General features: G+C 36.5%; 1 protein-coding gene across 1 annotated transcript in view; it reads right to left on the bottom strand.

The window, feature by feature from the left end:
- The window catches only part of LOC309858217 (NADPH oxidase 4-like), a 59,775-nt gene extending 40,184 nt beyond the window's left edge, over window positions 1–19,591 (bottom strand). Inside the window, exons 1-5 of the mRNA XM_082750891.1 lie at window positions 19,511–19,591; window positions 16,405–16,502; window positions 12,658–12,685; window positions 4,816–4,888; window positions 210–290 (exon numbers count right to left, since the gene is read on the bottom strand). Of these exons, the coding sequence (XP_082607017.1) occupies window positions 210–290; window positions 4,816–4,865 (131 nt within the window). The 5' untranslated portion in view covers window positions 4,866–4,888; window positions 12,658–12,685; window positions 16,405–16,502; window positions 19,511–19,591. The remainder of the gene's footprint in view (window positions 1–209; window positions 291–4,815; window positions 4,889–12,657; window positions 12,686–16,404; window positions 16,503–19,510) is intronic.
- Window positions 19,592–20,242: the final 651 nt, after the last annotated feature.

The following is a 20,242-nucleotide window of genomic DNA, read 5'->3' as shown; positions in this document are numbered from 1 at the left end:
AAATAAATAAATAAAATCTTTAAGAAAATAAAAAAATAAAAAAAATAAAATATGCTATGCTAAAAGTAGAACCATCTTCATTCTTGAGACTAAGAATTCGAGTAACCAAATAATTTTACCACTTCCTATGAAAATTCCTATAGTCTTTCATTACCCCATTTTAGGTATAAATGTTTTTAAAAATATTTTAAAATATTTTTTAAACTTACCCTGAAACATGTAACATCAGCAGCATGTAGAAGACAAAGAAGAGATTATGAGTATACCAGAAGATGTCATAGTTGGAAACTCTGAAAAAGCAAATAACTTCATTTCAATGCTACTTTACATTCCATCATTTCAGATACATGTCACAATTGAAGAAAGTTAAAATAAGAGTTATCTCAGATTCATCTACTAGTATCGAAGTATTAACACATCATGCAGAGAGAACTGAAAAAATTATAAATAACACTTTATAATTTTGAAGGTTCTTTGTATTTCAAATAAAGATACATGGAAGGAATTAAAATAAAATATTTCAAGTTATGATGATGTAAGATTGAGGAGTAGGTAATAGAATGCTAATATGCACCTTTACTGTCCTTTTGATCACTATGCTCAATTTCCAAATGATATCTACAACAAATAATGCTCTTATTCCAATACACACTGTGGAAGTAGTCCAAAGGAAAGGTAAATTGGGAGAAATTAAATAAATGCTCATTAAAGTTTTCTATTCTTTTCCTGAACAGCATACATGCTAAAAATAACACTTTGGTGTTAGTGGCCTGGGGGAGAACCAAGAGCCTGAAAAGGAATGGGTATGATAAGCACCATCTATGAAATTTTTAAGAAAAGGAGAAAGACTTAACAGTTACTTCATTTTATATGTCTGGGTGGATATTCATATCAGAATCTTGGAGGTAGAGGGCAGAAATTGGTAAAAGCTTCTCAGAAGATTCTGTTACAACCCCTAGACCCTCTTAGAAACCCTGATTTAAGCAGTATCCAATTGACTGGCATTTACTTTATCCACAGCTTTTGCTATCTTGCTAACAAGATCATTATCATCCTTGTAACTTACGTCTTTTTTGCACATATCTGATTCTTTTTGAACCTAAATTCCTAGAAGTGGAAATACTGCGTCAAAGGACACACATTTTGTTTTTGATACACATTGCCCATTGCTCTCTGAAATGTATCAATTATAAACCACACTATAGAGTAGGAGAGCCTGTTTCTCAAACCCAGACTCCACTTCATGTTTCCACTATTTTGTATTAAGTGGAATTGGGTATTATTTCCTTTGTGTGTTACTTGCTTTTAATTCTTCTGTGATTTATCTCTTCATGATAATTATCCATTTCTACATTTTCTTAATTGTTGTGTGTAAACTAGTTAAATTTTAAGTATATACTAACTCCATATAATTACAATAATTTATTATCGGGCAAAGTTTCTTCTAAATTTTTAATGGCATAATTTTTTTTTACAGTTCCCTCTAACTTACTAGAATTTCATTCATACAAATTTACTTTCCTCATAACTTTGTTATGGCATCTTTTTTATTCAACAGCTTCATATATATAGCAAAGTCCCTTCCAGGGCTTTCTATGAACTCTGTCATTAGATTCAATTCCTTGGTCATTTTTGCAATTAAGTCCTATTCTAAGTTACTGAAGAAGCCTAATCATGCTAATGTTTAGTAAGCCACACTCCCCCTTTCACTCTTCTCTGGAACATGTACTTGGATGTTCCCTCAGATGAACTTTGGAACTGTTTTGCTAAGTTCAAAAACAAACAAAAAATCTATCTTGGATTTTGATTGGAATTGCAAGAACCTATAAAATGATTGAGGAAGAACTCCATCTTTATGGAGTATAAAGACAGTCTTTATTCAAATCTCTACTTATGTCTCTCAGTGAAGGTCTGTGTTTTTCTACATAGCTTTCAATAGTTGTTTTTTGTTTTTGTTTTTGTTTTTTTTTAGATTTTATTTACTTATTTATTTGAGAGAGGGAATGAGAGAGAGCATTAGCAGGGGCAGGAGAGAGGGAGAAGCAGGTTCCCTGAGAAGCATGACCCTGAGATCATGACCCAAGCTGAAGGCAAATGTTTAACTGACTAAGCCACCCAGATGCCCCTCAATAATTGCTTATTAAATTTATTTCCAGATATTCTTTGTTTTTGTTGCAATTGTGAGTGGTACCTTTTTATTTTATTCAATTTTCAAACTGATAATAGCTGTTACATAAAAGCAATTTTTAGTATTTGTTTTTGTGTTTATTTACCTGTTCCAAATCTTTTAATTAATTTGGTATAACACTATTCTTTTTCCCATAGTTCTTTTGGATTTTCTGGCTAGACAATTTTATATATGTATATTATTCCATTGGAAATAATGGGAAATAATGATGACCTACTGTTGCATTCTTTCTAATGATTCCATTTCTAATAATTAAAATTGTTTCATTTCTTATCATATATAAGTGATAGAATTAAAAATACCACTTAGGTTTTTCCATCATTTTCTTAGGAATGTATCTTATGTTTTTTTGGTAAGTATGATCTCAGTTCTGGCTTTTATATTTTTTTAATTCTATAAAGGAAATTAATTTCTAGTTTATTCTACTTATTCTAATTCAGAACTAGAGTTCAGATTTAATGACCACTTTAAAAAAAATCTATTGAGATTAAAATATGTTTGTATTCCTATCACCTGTTATTAAAAAATATATTAACTCATTTTAAAAGATTGAGCACTAATGGACCACTGGTGAATTACTAGACTATATTCAACTACTCAAACAGAGGGGCCATTTGTTCACTCCATTTCTCTAACGTTTTATTTCCTCACTGGGGATTCCATGATTCCCCCCAGGGATGCATGGGTGGCTCAGCCATTAAAAGCATCTGACTCTTGATTTTGGCTCGGTTCACAATCTCAGGGTTGTGAGATCAAGCCCCACATCAGGTTCTGCACCAGTGGGCAATCTGCTTGAGGATTTTTCTTTCCCTCTCCCTCAGCCCTTCCCTTCCCCCCCATCTCTATCACTCTAATATAAATAAATGTTTAAAAAACAATTCCATGATTCCCCCAAAAAGTTTGTAAAAAGTAGAGATGATTTTATATCTTTTAAAGAAACGAAAAATGGGCACCTGGCGGCACAGTCTGTTAAGCGGCTAACTCTTGATTTCAGCTCAGATCATTATCTCACAGTTCTGCAAATGAGCCCCAAGTTGGGCTCTGCCATCAGGTGGAGTCTGTTTGGGATTCTCTCCCTTTTCTTCTGTCCCTCCCTCCACTCACACATGGGTACACTCTCTCCCTCTCTAAAATAAATAAATATATAAATCTTTTTGTAAAAAGAAAGCAATGAAAAACTAAAGATTAATAAACATTCATTGAATTATTACAACCACAAATGTCATGGCTTAGTTGAAAATAGAAGTTGATCTTTATATTCCATTCTACAAAACTATCTCTCAATTATGGATTTTTTTTTTCTAGATGTAGAACACTCAAATATCTTCACTCTTGCAAATAAATGTCAGATGCCCTAATTTTCCTTCAAGAATACCTAAATGAAATTTTTTAAATGAATGCTTTACCTAACTAAAAGAAAACTTCTCCCCACAAAACTGGCACTCTCATACACTGATGTTAGAGATTTGATTCGTCTTCTTGTAAGGTGATTTTTAATTCCTATGAAAGTTCATAGTGCTAATCTCTGAGTGGTGAGTTTACTTGCAATGTTTTATTGCATGTAGATATGAATACAGATGGGTTCAGAAGTGCAAGGATAGACTCATTTTAATACTCTGTTGGGTTGGGGCACCTGAGTGGCTCAGTCAGTTAAGCATCAGACTCTTGATTTCAGCTCAGGTCATGGTCTCAGTCATGAGATCGAGCCCTGTGTCCAACTCTGCACTTAGTACAGAGTCTCCTTGAGATTCTCTCTTCCTCTCTTTGTACCCCCCAACCAGCTTGATCACATGTGTGCTCTTTCTTTATCTCTCTAAATTATATAAATAAATAAATAAATAAATATAAATATAGAAAATCTTTTTAAGAAATACTCTATTGAGCCATTATTTTTAAAGTGTGTACATGTGTGCAAGTGTGTGTGTTTCCATTAAATTTCACATCTCAACAACGAGAATGATTGGGGATTCTTGAATATTATGCTTTCTTAAACAAAAAGTTTGACCAGAAACACAAGATGCTGCAAAATTGTAAGAAATACAGAATATATCTATCAGAAGGAACATGTGAAAGTGCTCATGAAAATGTATGCCTGCAGTTGCTCAAAGCCTAGATGAATAAATATGTAACTAGATGAATAAATATGCATGCAGATATTTCTGATTATTTTAACAGATGTCAACTAACCATGGTTCCCAAGCTTCATTTAGAATACTACATTAAATTGCTGTAAAACAAACTCATACCAGGAAATGAGTTACAAAATAATTGTGATATATTCCTCTGATACATGTTGAATTCAATCTCATGTCTTATAGAGATACACTATCCTTCAGATGGAGGAACTCAAATTTACTTAGTCATCCAAAAGTCTCCATATGTTTCCTTACGTACACAGAATATTTGACTCAAACAATGAGAATTTTCAAAAACAGGAAATGATACATAGAAATGTTTTCTACTTCACTCCTAAGTTATCCAAAATAGTCCACTGGCCAGAATGTTGATTGTATTGGCTAAGCATTCCAGTTAATTGAGGCTTTTTCTACATATGAAAGTGAAGATAATCTGAGGAAAATCTAAACACTCTGGCCAGTAAACATTGAAATAATGACTCTGAGACTCACCGTATTGCGTATGTAGAAGCTGTAATCATTAGGAAGAGCACCAACACCATGCCGACCCCTGTCAGCCCAGGAACTATAAACAATGGACAAAAGGACATTTCAACTTAAACCATACTGAGAAAAATGTAGAAAAATTATTACTTTATAATCCAAATTACCATGCTGCTCTGTGGGAAGCCCAATTCCAGATCACCTATCTCTTTGTATGTTCCCTCTCCAAAAAAGCCTTTTTAAAATTAGCACAGTTTCAAGGTACTTAAAACAAAGCAGCCTTTCTACCTTTAACAGAAGAGTCCACCTTAGTATTTTCAAGTATCCCACTCAGAATGGTGAATGTGTACATACTTGGGACACGTTCTACCAAATGTACATACTATATCAAATGTCAGTGATGAAGACAACAGACAGTTTTGGAACACTGAAAAAAGAAAAGAAAAGAAAAAGAAAACAACAGACAGAAATTAAATATATATTTAATGGAGAAGCAAAGAGGGACAGCAGGGAAAAACTTCCAAAGACATGAAGAAATGTGAAAGACAGAGTGTTAAGATATGTCCATTATATTGATAGTGATGATGGTTTCATGGATATATGCAAGAGTCAAAACTTATGAGAGTATGCATTAAATAGATATGATTTATTAGATCCTAGTTATATATTAATAAAATTGTTTTAAAGGAGGGAAAAATACACAACAGGGCTGGGTTGACATGGAACACCATTTACTGTGTTGTTTTTTTTCCTGCACCACAATACTAAAACTCCCTTACTCTCTCAGCACCTCCCTCCCCTTTTATGGAACTAGTATCTGCTTCAGTTTCATTTCAAATAATTTCTTTTGTGCTTTACTATCTAGAATGAATAATTTTCAAGAAATAATAAACAAAACCTAAAGCTTCTAAAAACCACAATGTTGAATATAGAACAAAACAACAGTAGATCTCAAGGAAAAAAAAAATTAGAGTGCTGATGTTTCCTTAGTATGGAAAACATGATGTAATCAGTGCTTCTGATATTACATAATACCATTTTTTAACAAAGAAAAAACTGTGCAAACGTTGGTTTTCAAACTTAATGGTGATGTGACAGGTGGCTAAAAATCCAATGTTAGCCTATATAGCATAGCCTAAATGAATAGTTGATATGCTTTATCAAAAAGAACTAAAATCACAGTAGTCTCATTTCTTATTATCTTATTCCTACCAAATAAAATATCCTGTCGATAAGTTACATTATTTACTACTACAATCATACAAGCAACAGTAAGTCCCAAATAACCCGGAGCCAAAAGAGTCCATCTTAAATCTATATGGAAAGCTACTGAAACAACTGTGTATCCAAAAGCACAGGCATCCCCCAACTTCTCTCCTTGCCAAAGAACCACCTAGGAAACAGAAGGGCCATCATGAACTACAAGCACTAGCAGAAGCAGACAAGCTGGGAACAACAGAAGAGCACCATAGGTATGCTTCATTAGAATCCCAACAGTTTAGAAACACTGCAAAATAACATTAGAAATCTCAGTACACCAGTTAGAATGGCCAAAATTAGCAAGACAGGAAACAACATGTGTTGGAGGGGATGTGGAGAAAGGGGAACTCCCTTACACTGTTGGTGGGAATGCAAGTTGGTGCAGCCTCTTTGGAGAACAGTGTGGAGATTCCTCAAGAAACTAAAAATAGAGCTTCCCTATGACCCTGCCATTGCACTCCTGGGTATTTACCCCAAAGATACAGATGTAGTGAAAAGAAGAGCCATCTGTACCCTAATGTTTATAGCAGCAATGGCCATGGTCGCCAAACTGTGGAAAGAACCAAGATGCCCTTCAACGGACGAATGGATAAGGAAGATGTGGTCCGTATACACTGTGAAGTATTATGCTTCCATCAGAAAGGACGAATACCCAACATTTGTAGCAACATGGACAGGACTGGAAGAGATTATGCTGAGTGAAATAATCAAGCAGAGAGAGTTAATTATCATTCGGTTTCACTTATTTGTGGAGCATAACAAATAGCATGGAGGACATGGGGAGTTAGAGAGGAGATGAGAGTTGGGGGAAATTGGAAGGGGAGGTGAACTATGAGAGACTATGGACTCTGAAAAACAATCCAAGGGTTTTGAAGGGGCGGGGGGTGGGAGGTTGGGGGAGCCAGGTGGTGGGTATTATAGAGAGCACGGATTGCATGGAGCACTGGGTGTGGTACAAAAATAACGAATACTGTTATGCTGAAAATTAAAAAAAAAAAAAAAGGGAATCTCAGTACAGTGGAAACAAGTTTCTACTTGTGAAGAGCCACAGGAGAAATTAAGGAATTAGTTTTTTTATACTTAATAGTTGGATACTCTTTCTTCCTCAGTCTTTCCAATGTACAGATTTGGAAGCCTAATAGGACTTCTATTTCCTGATGTGCTTAAACCAAATCATCTCTTCCCTACACTTCTTTCCCAGGGCACTCCTTTCTCCTCTTTCCCATTGCCCAGGTGAGTACTAACTTCCTAGGATTAAAAAAAGAAGATGACTGTACTAGTTCACACTAAAAGACTAATAACACAGAGAAATGCTGTTTACAAAGAACAACATGCCTATAAAATGTCCCAGTCTTTTTATTCCCAAGTATTTCCCCAAAATACAAACATATATCTACATAAAAATTTGTTCAAAAATATTCATAGCCACTTCACTTTTAACAGTTAAGGCCTGTAGACAACTCGAATTTCCATCAGCAAATGAATGGATAGACAATTGCAGTAATATCTGTACCTGGAAAATGAATCAGCAGCTAAAAAAAATGAACTGTACACGACATACATGAACCACAAAATTATTCCACTGAGTGAAAAAAGCCAGACACTCTCCCCCTCAAAAAAATCCCAGGAGTATAAACTCTGTGATACCTTTTATATAGTATTCTAGAAAATCTGAACTATTCTCCAGTGATAGGAAGCAGATTAGTTACTAAGAGGAGTAAAGGGCAGAATGCATTATAAAGGCACAAAAAACTTTTTGGAATAATAGATACATTTGTCATCTTGATTTTGGTCTTGATTTCATTAAGTGTATACATATGTCAAAATCAATTGAATAACATAATTTACATATGAATAATTTCATGTACCTCAATTATAACTCAATACATTTGAAGAAGCAAAAAAGAGGTTTTTCTCTCTGGCTTTAAGTAATTAAAACAAAATAAAACAAAAAAACCCTTATTTGGCCAAATGAATAAATAAATGATAGAATCCCAGATGGCTCCAAGATGTGAAATGTGTGGCTGGAGAGGCCTTTCCGATAACTGTCTTGGGGCTTCATTAAGGTCTACTGGGTCTGCCCACAAGGTTTCCCATGTGGTTCTAAATATGCCAAGATTAGTTATGGAATGTCTACAAATCATTTCATGAGAACACCTGAAAAAACAGTATGTTTAGTGTAGAGGCATAATTTCTAAAGTATATTATTTGAACATTAGTTTCTAGAGATATTAATTTCTATTACTCAAAAGTATAATAACTATTCCTTGAAGAGTCACAGGACACATTAGTAAATTAAAGTCTCTGGCAAGTACTAGTACCAAGAAACCAGTTTAAATCTGAACGGATCTTTCCTCAAACATTTAACTAGAGAAATGCTTTCAAGAGCAGAACATGGAAAATGTATTGGAAAGATCTGGGGCGTGGGTAATGAAATAGTTGGCATCAGTCATTTGAAGATGAAGCAAACAGCTTAGCCAATGAGATACCCATTCTGGGATTAAATAGCCCTATTACTGTCCCTTAGGACAAACCCCAATCTCACTGGATCTCATCTGTAAACTTAGGAGAATCAACTCAATGCTTTTTAATATTCTTTCATATTTATGAAGGTATCTTTTTTATCTAAAGGATTCATGTTTCCTTTCTAGCTCCCAGACGTATAAAAAGACCAAAGTTTGTAATTTACTAAGTAACAGACCAGATTAATGAAGGTAAGTTACTTAAAATTAAAAATGGGGGCGCCCAGGTGGCTCAGTGGGTTAAAGCCTCTGCTTTCAGCTCAGGTCATGATCCCAGGGTCCTGAGATCGAGTCCCACATTGGGCTCTCTGCTCAGCGGGGAGCCTGCTTCTTCCTCTCTCTCTCTGCCTGCCTCTCCACCTACTTGTCTGTCAAATAAATAAATTTTTTAAAAAATCTTTTTTTTTTTAATTAAAAATGAAGAGAACAAATTAGGGGCGCCTGGGTAGTTTAGTCAGTTAATCATCCAACTCTTGATTTCAACTCAGTTCATGGTCTCAGATTAAGCCCCATGACAGGCTTTGCACTCAGTGGGGCGTCTACTTCTCTCTCTACCCCTGCCCCTGCTCTCACTCTCTCTTAAATAAATAAATAAGTTCTTTAAAAAAATTATTACAATTACAATGGTCCCCCACCACCACCAAAAAAAGGAGTACTTTAAGAAGCTATGATTTTTTTGTCACTGGAATTAAACAAACAGAGGCTAGCTAACTGATTATCTGGATGCTGTAAAGGAGATCTATGTATCAAGTTGGAGAGTTAAACAATTGGCTTTTATTTTCAGTGAATATTTTCTGGACATTTATAGTCTACTGTTAAGTGAGAAAAAAAAAAAAAAAATGAATCCTGCTCTAAAAGAAATCCCCGCCCAGTGTGGGAGACAAGATAAGCAGACAAATGCAACCTAGGACATTAAGTGCTAAGAGAGAGCTAAGCTTGAGTGTTTTCCAGGTACATCAAAAGGGACCCTAACCTAGCTTTCAAGGACAGCTCAGCTAAGACCCAACATATTAGCCTCTATTACTACACACATTTCAGGGGTCAGGAAGAATAGGTTGGAAATGACTAAGCTAGTCAAAACTTACTGGGCAAAGTCACTTGCCAAAATGAAGAACACTCTCTCTTTGAATCATTCAAATTATGAAGCAAAAACTATACTTGTTTCCTTAGGAAAAGACATTTGTATGTTTATTCTTATTACTTTTTATCTATGCATATTACATTTGTTATTTAGTTGCCTTTAAAATGAAGGACTGCAGTGTACTGCCATTTCTAGATGAAACTGAGAGATCATTTTCATCCATACCCAGATGTGGTCAGAAATATACCATCTTGTATTCATTATCCTGTTGTTTCTAATGTAACTGGAAACACAATTCTATTTGTTTATGAGGGGTTTTCTAATTGAAATTGGATACTGTGCATTTTATTCTCATCATACAAGCTTCTACCAAATTTGGAAATAATGTAGAAAATGTTTTGAAATGCATATTTGAACAATCCAATCTTTTAAATTTGTTTTACTTTATATATTCCTTTTTTTAATTTATAAATTCTTAATTGAACTGTTTTTTAACATTTCTTATTGAGTGACATAACTACCATATTTTATGTCACTTGAACTGCCACAGGCTTTAGTTTCTCTGAAACAACCTTAATTTCTCAGTTGTAGATTATGTTAAAAAATATTTAAGGACAGAGAGAGAGAAGACTCTATGTAACATTAAACAAACGAAAATCTAAGAAACATGTTAGCTAATAAAAAATAGTCATTATCACTAGAACATCTAAAAACATGCATGCATTCCTCTGTCAGAAATGTGGTTTTTCCTAGGCCTAATGATGTTCAAAGATAGCTATGAAATAGTATTAGTCATAGATGTATTAGTAATATAAAACTAGATCAAGTCTATTTGTAGAAAATGGTCTCTTATCCCTTGACATCCTTTGATTCTGCTTTGTTCTCTCACCTACTACTCGGTAGGGTCAATCAGATGCCCTCAAAGGTCTAGATTCATAGTTAGGGGTTCCAGGCTGGGTTTCAAGCTGAGAAGTGGATGGCTCCCTCTGGCTAGCACACAATGTCTTTCATAAAATGATGTAGACTGAGACACTAAAATGAGGCTGACATGCTGATTTGGGATGAATTCCAAGTGTATCGAAAGAAACTCCACCAAAAAATATGTACCTGGGATCCTGCATTCCCTACAGGGAGCTGTACCTCACACCTGCGAAGCTTAATTTCCAGTGGAAAAGATTATACCTGTAAGGAAAGAAATTATTCTACAACATAGCACTTTACTATGTATCTTCAGGAACAAACCAAGGCCAACAAAACAGACCGGCTCTGCCTACTGGAATCACGGACGAATGTGCACCTGATGGGACATGTCTGCTGAGACTCAAAGGAGGAGCAGAAGTGGGATTAAAAAGAGAGAGAGAGAATCAAGTAAGAGAGCAGACAAAAGTTAGGTATTGCAAGAAGGGAATTACAAGAGTATGATGGGATGCCCAATAAGGGTGAAGCGGGGACTCCCAGGGGACATGGGAAGCTTAATGAGTCATACTGTTGGGTCACACCACAAAGACTCTCTAGGATGAAGCCAGGAAATTTGTGGGTTGTTTTTTTTTTTTTTAATTTGTGTTTTTAAGTATCAGCTCTAGTTAGTCCAACACCATTCATGGGAACTTCTGGGAAACAACATAAGGATGGTGAGGTTTTATGCTATATGGAGAAGTCACATGTTTCTGTACAAGTATTCATTATACAAAGCTTCTTAATGTAATGTCTTGGTCATATAAGATTTCTTTTTGTACGTTTGAAAACTAAACTTTTTCAAACATTTTACATGTCCCAATGTTTCACCCAGATTTGGTGCTATAGAAGGTAATATTTAAAAAGAAAATATTAAAAAAGAATATGAAAAAGAAAATATTAAAAAATATTTAAAAATTGATTCTTTCTGTAAAATGAATTCATATGAACCAAAACATATATTGATTCACACATAAGGTTTTGTTTTTCTGTTTTTTTCTCCTTCCTATTTCTCATCCAATTCTTAAAGCTTAAATTAAAAACATGCTTTCAAGTTGTAAGCAAAACTAAAATTGTGTTCCTAAAGAGAAACGGTGAAATACCTTGTAAGTGGCAAACATCGTACATAAATAAACAGGAAAAAACCATATTTTATAAATCTAAATATACAGTTGTGACAGGGAAGGGGAAAACACCAGAATTATTGCTATTTTTATCATAAAACTGATTGAAAAGAAAAACAATACATTTGACATATCATGCCTCAGTCTTATATGCAATCCCGATCCTTAATGGGGTGTTTATGGTAGCCAAGCCTATGTGACAGACCCTATCAATAACCTAATCATCCTTATCCCTGAAATAATGTGCTAAAAAGCCCCCAAATGCAGTTTTTGGCTTTTGTCCTTATAAATGCAGAGTTGAGAAAAAGAAGAATTTTAGTAGAATTATACTAACATCAGGACAAAATTTTGAGATGTTTACATGTGCTTTAACAAATGAATAGTCTAGACTGAGATTTCATGGACAATATGCTTGAGAAGGAAAAGTAAATTAGAGTTGAAAAAGGAAACACATTTCAAGAAAAACAACCAATTTTAATGACTGTTCATTTCTCCTCTTTTTCTGTAGGTTATAAGATCACCAAATGTCCTACTAAATTACTGAGTTATAAGAATTCCATCGATAATCAGAATGCTTGGTGTTTCCTTCCAGCACCTTGAGGGTAGGAGCCTACTCCATGTGTATTATCTCCAGTACCACCTGCCACAGCCAGAGGCACAGAGTAGGTCCTCAATAACCATATGGCATTGCACTGTTGTTACTGGAAGAACATATGGAAGGCAAATGTGTTTACTTCCTTTTACTCTTCATTCATTCGAACCCCACTATTTGCCTTGCCCCTCTGTTTTCATTGCAACTTAAGTTTGGTAAGAGTTGTTCTGATTGCAAATTTTCCACATTATATTTAACATACACTGAATTGCTGTGTTTTGCCTGAATCTTCAGAAAGAGCAATAAAAAACAACTTACCAGTTGTGAAGAGAAGTTTTCTAGGATCCTGAGAAAAAGGGAAAAAAAATTGACTGAAAAACAAAATATTGAAAATGTAAAATTCTACAAGGAACCTTCTGGGTATGTGATCCATTAGGCATTTAAGACACTATTCTCTCAGTGGAAATGAGAAATTCAATCAGGTTTCATAATGTTTTCATGCAACACAGGTTCTGGAACCAGGATATTTGGGGGGGTGGGGAGTCCTGCCTCTGTCACTTACAAGCAAGTTTCAGAAATTCCCTAATTGTTTCTCAGCTGAAAAATTAAAAATATCGGGGTGCCTGGGTGGCTCAGTGGGTTGGGCCGCTGCCTTCGGCTCAGGTCATGATCTCAAGGTGCTGGGATCGAGTCCCGCATCGGGCTCTCTGCTCAGCGGGGAGCCTGCTTCCTCCTCTCTCTCTGCCTGCCTCTCTGCCTACTTGTGATTTCTGTCTGTCCAATAAATAAATAAAATCTTTTAAAAAAAAATTAAAAATATCTACCCCAGGGGTGCTCGGGTGGCTAAATTGGTTAAGCGTCTGCCTTCAGCTCACGTCATGATCTCAGGGTCCTGGGACTGAGCCCCATGTCCAGTCCCACAATGGGTTCCTCACTCAGTGGGGAGTCTGCTTCTCCCTCTCCCTCTGCCTTCCCCATACTCATGCACAAACCCTCTCTCAAATAAACAAAATCTTAAAAAAAAAAATCCAACACAGAGAAGACTGTCCTTCTGAGATACAAAGAGCACTGAATAAAAGTCAGAAAATGTAGACTTTCATCTTAATGGGTAATTACAAGCTATTAACAGTGGCCTGAAGCCTACCCTTTGACCATTTGAAACTCAGTATCTTTGACTATAATGTTCTGCACCTACAAGATGTTGAGACAGTGAAAATCAAAAGTGAGAAAATATACAGGGAGGGTTGTCGCTATAAATTCAGTGCAAAGAATACTAACTGAATACTTACAATGTTTCAAGTACCATGCAAAATAGTGATGATACTCAAACACAGAGAATAGGTTTCTATTACTCAGAATTTTAAAAAGTAATATTGCTAGTGTAATCTGTCCTTTAAATTACATCTTTCATAGTGAAAAGGACCTTAGGCAACTCCCTTTCTATCTCTGGAAAACTGAGGTCAATCCCCAGGAGATCTGTGGATTTGTTTTTCATCCTAATGGTCCGTAGTATTGCACAACTTTGGAAATTCTTTCCTGGGCCTCCATTGCTTTGGAATCAGGCCACCCTGTATCCAAAGTGGGAAGCCATTCATATGAAATAATTTCAGAAGCCACCTTCAGAAAGGGTGGCTTTCTAAGGGCCACCTGCCTAGCAAGAGCTCCTCATCCCACTGGGGCCAGGTGACTTCTACCTCTGCCATTAGGACGCAACTCAAGGTTAACCTACAGGAACCTAGTATATAAACAACTAGTGAAAATACAAAATGAGCTGAACAAAGTGGTAGTACCAGAAATATGGATACCAGAACAAATAGCCTTGGGAACTCAGAAGACAGAACAGTTACTACTGCCCGTGAGTGGAGATGGAACATGAAAGTAAGAGACAGTTTCGAAGATGACAGCATGAGGCAGATTCAGTTAGGCCATCAAGAACGTGCCACCCAGGAGCTGGAGGCTGGGTCATTAGAAGTCTGGAGAAGACAGAGTACAAAGCAAAGGACAACAGGGTGCATGGCACAAATCTTTCTTTCTCAAATACAACTCAAGAAAGGCTGTACCTGTTTATGCATGCAGTGTGTGTGTTTGTGTGTGTGTGCGTGCACGTGTGCATGTGTGTGTTTGTGTGTGTGTGTTCATCCTCCTCTAGCACACTGTCTGATGCCTACTAAGGGCTCAAAAACATTTATTAAAATAAAGAAGAGGGAGGAAAAAAAAAGAAAGAAAGATGGAAGGAAGGAAACAAAGAAAAGGGAAATAAAAATTTAAACAATGAGTTACTATTTTTCATCTGTCAAACTGGCAAAAATTAAAGAAAAACAAAAACAATTGAGGGGCAGATATAAGCATTCTGATAAACTTGGTAGAAGTGTGTCAACTAATGAAGCCTTTTTGAAAGACAACAAGGCAATGTCCTTCAAAACTAAAAATGTACATAGCTTTGAAACCAAATTCTACTTCTAGGAATCTGCCTAGTGGAAGCATATAAAAAATAAATTTATTGGAGTGTGGTTCATAAAAGAAACTCAAAAACAACTTAATCATCTGTGAATAAGGAAAAGGCTAAATAAGGCTAAGAAGGAAAAGGCCAGCATCGGGCTCTCTGCTCGGCGGGGAGCCTGCTTCCTCCTCTCCCTCTCTCCACATGCCTGTCTGCCTGCTTGTGATCTCTGTCTGTCAAATAATAAATAAAATCTTTAAAAAAAAAAAAAATGAGAGAACCATTTCAGTTCTTAAAGAACCAAGATGGCAAAAATAAAAGAGAGAGAAGCAAAGAAGGAAAGATAAAGAGGCAGGTCCATGGCAAACATTGGAAACAAAGAAGTCCACGTCCTGTGGGCGGAGGGGGATAGAGGAATGAGGGGAAACCGTGGGAGACAGAAACGGTGGTGTCTCCAGTTCTGGGTTCTGGAAGCATTCCGTATGAAGAGCGTCTGGAGGCGCTGGTTTTCTCAGTTGCTCTTAATGCTGGGCGCTCACCCCAACTAGCTGGTGAACTTTTTAACAAATATCAAGGCTGGACCCCAACCCAGACCAGTTATATCATATTGGTGTTTTTAAGAATACTAGAGTCTTATCAAAGGACTTAATGAAAGGCTGCTGGTGATTTTGGTTTCGTGATTTGTTTCTGTGTTCATTGCTAGTTTTCTCTTTGTTGTATTCCACGAAGGATATCAAGCACATAATCGTAGCAGTGTTAATCTCGGTAACTCCGGTGACACATGGAAGAGAAGACAGAGTAGGGGAGATGGAGAACAATCTTACAAACTCCCTGCCAGACTTAGCGGAACAGGGCGAGGAGATCCATCTCCATTCCCAGCAGTTTTTGATGTAGTCTTGGCGTGAAGGAAAGGCAGACTGAGGACAGGATAAAGTCCTGAGTGAAAGAGAGCTAACATGTGCTCATTAGGCTGTACCCCGGCACCCCGCACATACAATTTCATCTCATGGGTGCCGCCCCCTGGAGAAAAGCAACTCTAAGTCAGATATTGCATGCTACAGAACTCAGCTCAAGTTCACCTGTATCAAGGATTAAAACAAAACAAAACAGAGGAACACTAAAACTCAGTGGAGTTTTTAAATTCAAATAAACAGATGATTCAAGATCCTCAAAGAGTCCACCTGCTTTTCTGCACTCCCCACTCACCACCTCCAAGAACAGCATCTGACTTATTAAAAAAACAGAAAACAAAATAAATAAATAACATAAAAAAACAAAAACAAAAAAAAACCCAAAACACGAAAACAAACTTGTGCCCGTAAAGACACTGTGGACAGTCTCCCCTGGATGGAAACCAGACAACGCTGCTGGGAGGCAGGAGGCAGGCCTGAGGGGCCCCCATCTGAACGCTGCAGAATATAAAAAGTAGACACTCTCGAACTCCCATTTTCAGCAGGAGACACTGTGAAATAGTAATTACCTGTATTTTCTATTGAAAAGGAACAAAACTCAACTTGACAACTGCATTTTAAAAGCACTCAAAAGGAGCATAAAGGTACAAATTTTCCATGAAAATCACAGACCTTCATTAGTGGGCTCACGACAAGCGAAAGGAGACCACCCACCTCATCTCGGTATCTCGCTGCGTTCAGTTCAGCAAAATCCTCGCTGAAGTTCACTGAGAAGTTGAGGGCGTTTACCAGATGGGCAGCCACGTGCACACCTGCAAAATCACATGAGGCTCAGATCAATAGGATTTCCATATACGCTCCACGAAGAGGACTCCCTTCCTCTCCCAAACCTCCCAAAGGGTCCAAACTTTAACAGCTACCTGAGCAATAAAATATTAAATTGAAAAGGGAAAGTTTAAAGACACCAAAAGTCTTGATTACAGACACCTGGGTATTGGAAATCATGTAAAGAAACTGAATTTTCAAAGGCCAGAATTAAAAAACTAGCAAGTCAGGGTTAGGAAACAACATGTTCCAGTGTGTGATAATATGGTCATGTATTTATTTATTTAAATAGCTCCTGGATATTTGAGTTTTTCTACATTTTTTGCCTCTCCTTTAGCTCCAATCTGTTATAGGTCTTGTACACTTCAACCTAAAATAGAGGCTCACTGAAAGACTTTCAGCCAGTTAAAATTTCTCACAATCCATAACTTCAAGAATTTCCTAAATTTCCTAAACCCCACAGCAAAAGTGTTGGCAATCACTTCATTGGGATTAAAAACTCAGGAAAGTAAGAATTATTATTTCATCATCAGCTTACACTGGCAGAGTAAAGAGAGCTCAACCAATGCAGAGCTCACACAGAGGATGGAATTATTAGGAAATTATAAGAGAGTTGAAGAAAAACTCATTTTGGCACAGTCAAGAAGAAGGAAAATTATCTTGAGGAGGCTGGACAAGGAAGGAGCAAATGAATGTGTGCATTGGATGAGAATGCCTTCTCCCTTCCCAACCTCTTCTTGTAGGAGAAATAGGGTCTGAATTAACAGTACATTACAATGTACTAGAAAGGATGACAGATAATTAACTGGAAATCTGGTTTTCTTGCTGCATGGCTACCAACACCTCAGGTTAGTTCTCTGTAAAGTGACAATGACAGACACAGGAGACTTAATGAGATAAGTGACCTGAACTTCCCTAGTGAACCATTATAGTCCATACCAGTATAGGGCGTGGAGTTAGTCAACAGAAAACGTGCAGAGAAACTGGAAAACTTTACAGTTCTTTCCAACCTAGCACATGAGATGTAGTTATGCCAAGAGTTCTGAAGGACTCACAAAGACAAATAGAAGTGAGAGAAGGACTAGAATGCTAACCAACTTCAAAGTTAAAGGATTGATAAGCTCCTGCCAGAGTCAAATTAGAGGAAGGAAAAGGTCTCATAAAAAGTGGACAGGAAGTTAGAAGGGGGTTAACTAACAAGCAAGGACCCAATTCTAAAGAAATGTTTAAGAGGCAGTCCAGGAGGGATTCGATTATGGCATAGGCGTGAAAGATTATTTAAGAACGGTCTGTGTCCTCTAGCTTTATCATGTCTAAAATGTTTAAGTCTAAAAAAAAATCCCTTCATTTTAAATCAAAGGTTTATATGTTAACTACATGTTTGTGGCTCCTTCTGAATTCTGAAAAAAAAAAAAAAAAAAAAAAAAAGCCCTAGGTATCAGTTGTTTGAGATATACCCTTAAGGGATATAGTCACTTTCTTTAAAGGACTTTCAGGTCAAAAGAAATTGAGGCTTCTAATTTGGGGCAGCAAAGAGAAATCCAGGCTGGACATTTTGAGTAGATTTTTCTGATTGAATTCTCTCAATAAAACAATGAAGTGGGTAGAAACATCCCTTTGTCACAGAAGGTCAGAAGAGGCCACCCAGCTAAGGTCAGACAACTAGTGAGTGGCAGAATGAAACTGTGTGGAATGCATGTTCATTCATGGCAAGACTCTACAGGATCTCAGTCTTCTGGTTGTTCTCCAGTGGAACCAGAATATTTGGACACAGCTACAGTGTAGCACAAACCAAGTTACAAATGTGTCCACATTCCCAGACCCTCCCCCTTCCCTGACCTTTCACTCCCTCTGTTCTAACCCAGCCCTGACCCTGGCCACACACTCGGTCCTCATCTCATTCTGAACTCTTACTCCGTCCCCAGCCTCTTGAGTGGTATGGAGTCTGATCCCACCCGAGCCTCTCCCCATCTCCTGCCTCCAGAGGCGGGACCCACCAGTAAAATGTCCAGGGACAAAACAGTGCAGATGCCTGTTTCAACAATACTTGGGAACTTTTTAAAAGTGAAGAGCTTAATGACCTCTCAATAGTGGCTGCACAAAGATATGCCCGATTCAAAGTAGCCATATATACATATCCAGACCAAATGACCCTGGTGTCAAAACAGCTCTGTCCTGTCAAATCATGACTAGAGGAAAATGTCAGGTGCTATGCCACTGAGACAATTAACCCCTGAATTTGTAAAGTGTAAAAAATTCCATCCAAATAACTTCCTATGGGCGATCTCATACTGTCAATCATTTTATGATTAAAGCAACAACAAATCAAAGACCAGAGAGCTTATGTCACACAATAAGGTAGAAAGGCAGTTGGGGATAGATCCTACACAACCTTGTCTCCAAAGTCCATATATTTAATTAATGTGTTTATCACCTGCCATTCCAAAATTTGAAAAATACCACATAAATATTCAGGATAAAAACTTATTTTAAAATGACTCTTTTAAAAAGACAAAAGGCTCTTGATTGTTATTTTAACTTGGAACTGAACATTTGACATTTAATACCAAGAATTAATATCAAATAAATATTTATCAAATATACTTCTAAATGGAATTACATTCTATGAATGTACATTTCACATTCTAATTTATATACATTTAAAGTCCTATCATATCTTTATTTTTAAAACTTAAAAACATTCGTTTCTTTTAGTCTTTCTAAATGAAAGTATTTACCTATAAAAAACCATTATTAAAAGCTTGAAGGCCAGCTCTCATATACTGTAATGTGAAAACTATATCTATAATGTGTAAGACATGCTCACTTTCTGTAGCACCATTAGGCAACTCTCTTTAAACACATGGCAGAGAAAATTAAGATATGGAATGAGACGATCACAAGTTGGTGACAGCAAATAATTTGCAGAGCCACAAAAATGCCATTCATAACATGTGTTCAAAGGTAGTATTTTCACCTCTTTTGGTTTTCTCACCTGAAAAAATACAGATAGTCACACCACAGGTTATATGGAATGTTCGGCTTTTATCCAACAATCTTCTGGTTCTCCTGCTTGGAACCTAAATAAAATTCAGTGTGGTGAAAATAAAGCAGGGAATAAGATATGTGTACAAAGTTTTTCTCTAGAGCATTGTTCATGATATCAAAGTTTTAGAAATATGACAGAGGCCTAGGAATTAAAACTTGGTGAGATAATTATGATATATCTAATCAGTGGAACACCTAAACCATTACAGAGAATGTGAGAAGACTTGTTATTTATATGGAAATATGTGTCATATATATGGCTAGGTAAAAGAAGGATAACACATAAACTATACTATAGTCCTATGTTGTTTAAAATTAATGGCGTTCTATGCAAATCTGAAGGCCTTTCCCCAAATCCGTAATCTGTGGTTGTTTTAGCACAGTATTAGGAGAAACTCTCACTGATTACTTATTTCTGGAATGTTTGAATTGTACAATATAGATGACTTCTTTCTGTAGTCAAAAACTAAGATGATTTTTAAATGAAGCAATTCCATCTATGGGTTTAAATGCCTTCTTGATCTTATAAAGAAATAAAATGTCAAGCATCTTTGAATACCTATGTTTCACATCAGGGGACCACTCTTTAAGGCTTATTTAAATACCGAGAGACTTAGGTGGGCACTTTTCCTGCCGTTTCTCTTCTCTTTCTTCACACCAAGCCAATAGCTAGCCATAG

Source organism: Mustela nivalis (assembly GCF_964662115.1).
Source record: "Mustela nivalis genome assembly, contig: HAP1_SCAFFOLD_2035, whole genome shotgun sequence".
Taxonomy (NCBI): Eukaryota; Metazoa; Chordata; class Mammalia; order Carnivora; family Mustelidae; genus Mustela; species Mustela nivalis.
This window is presented reverse-complemented; position numbering and strand designations above follow the sequence as displayed.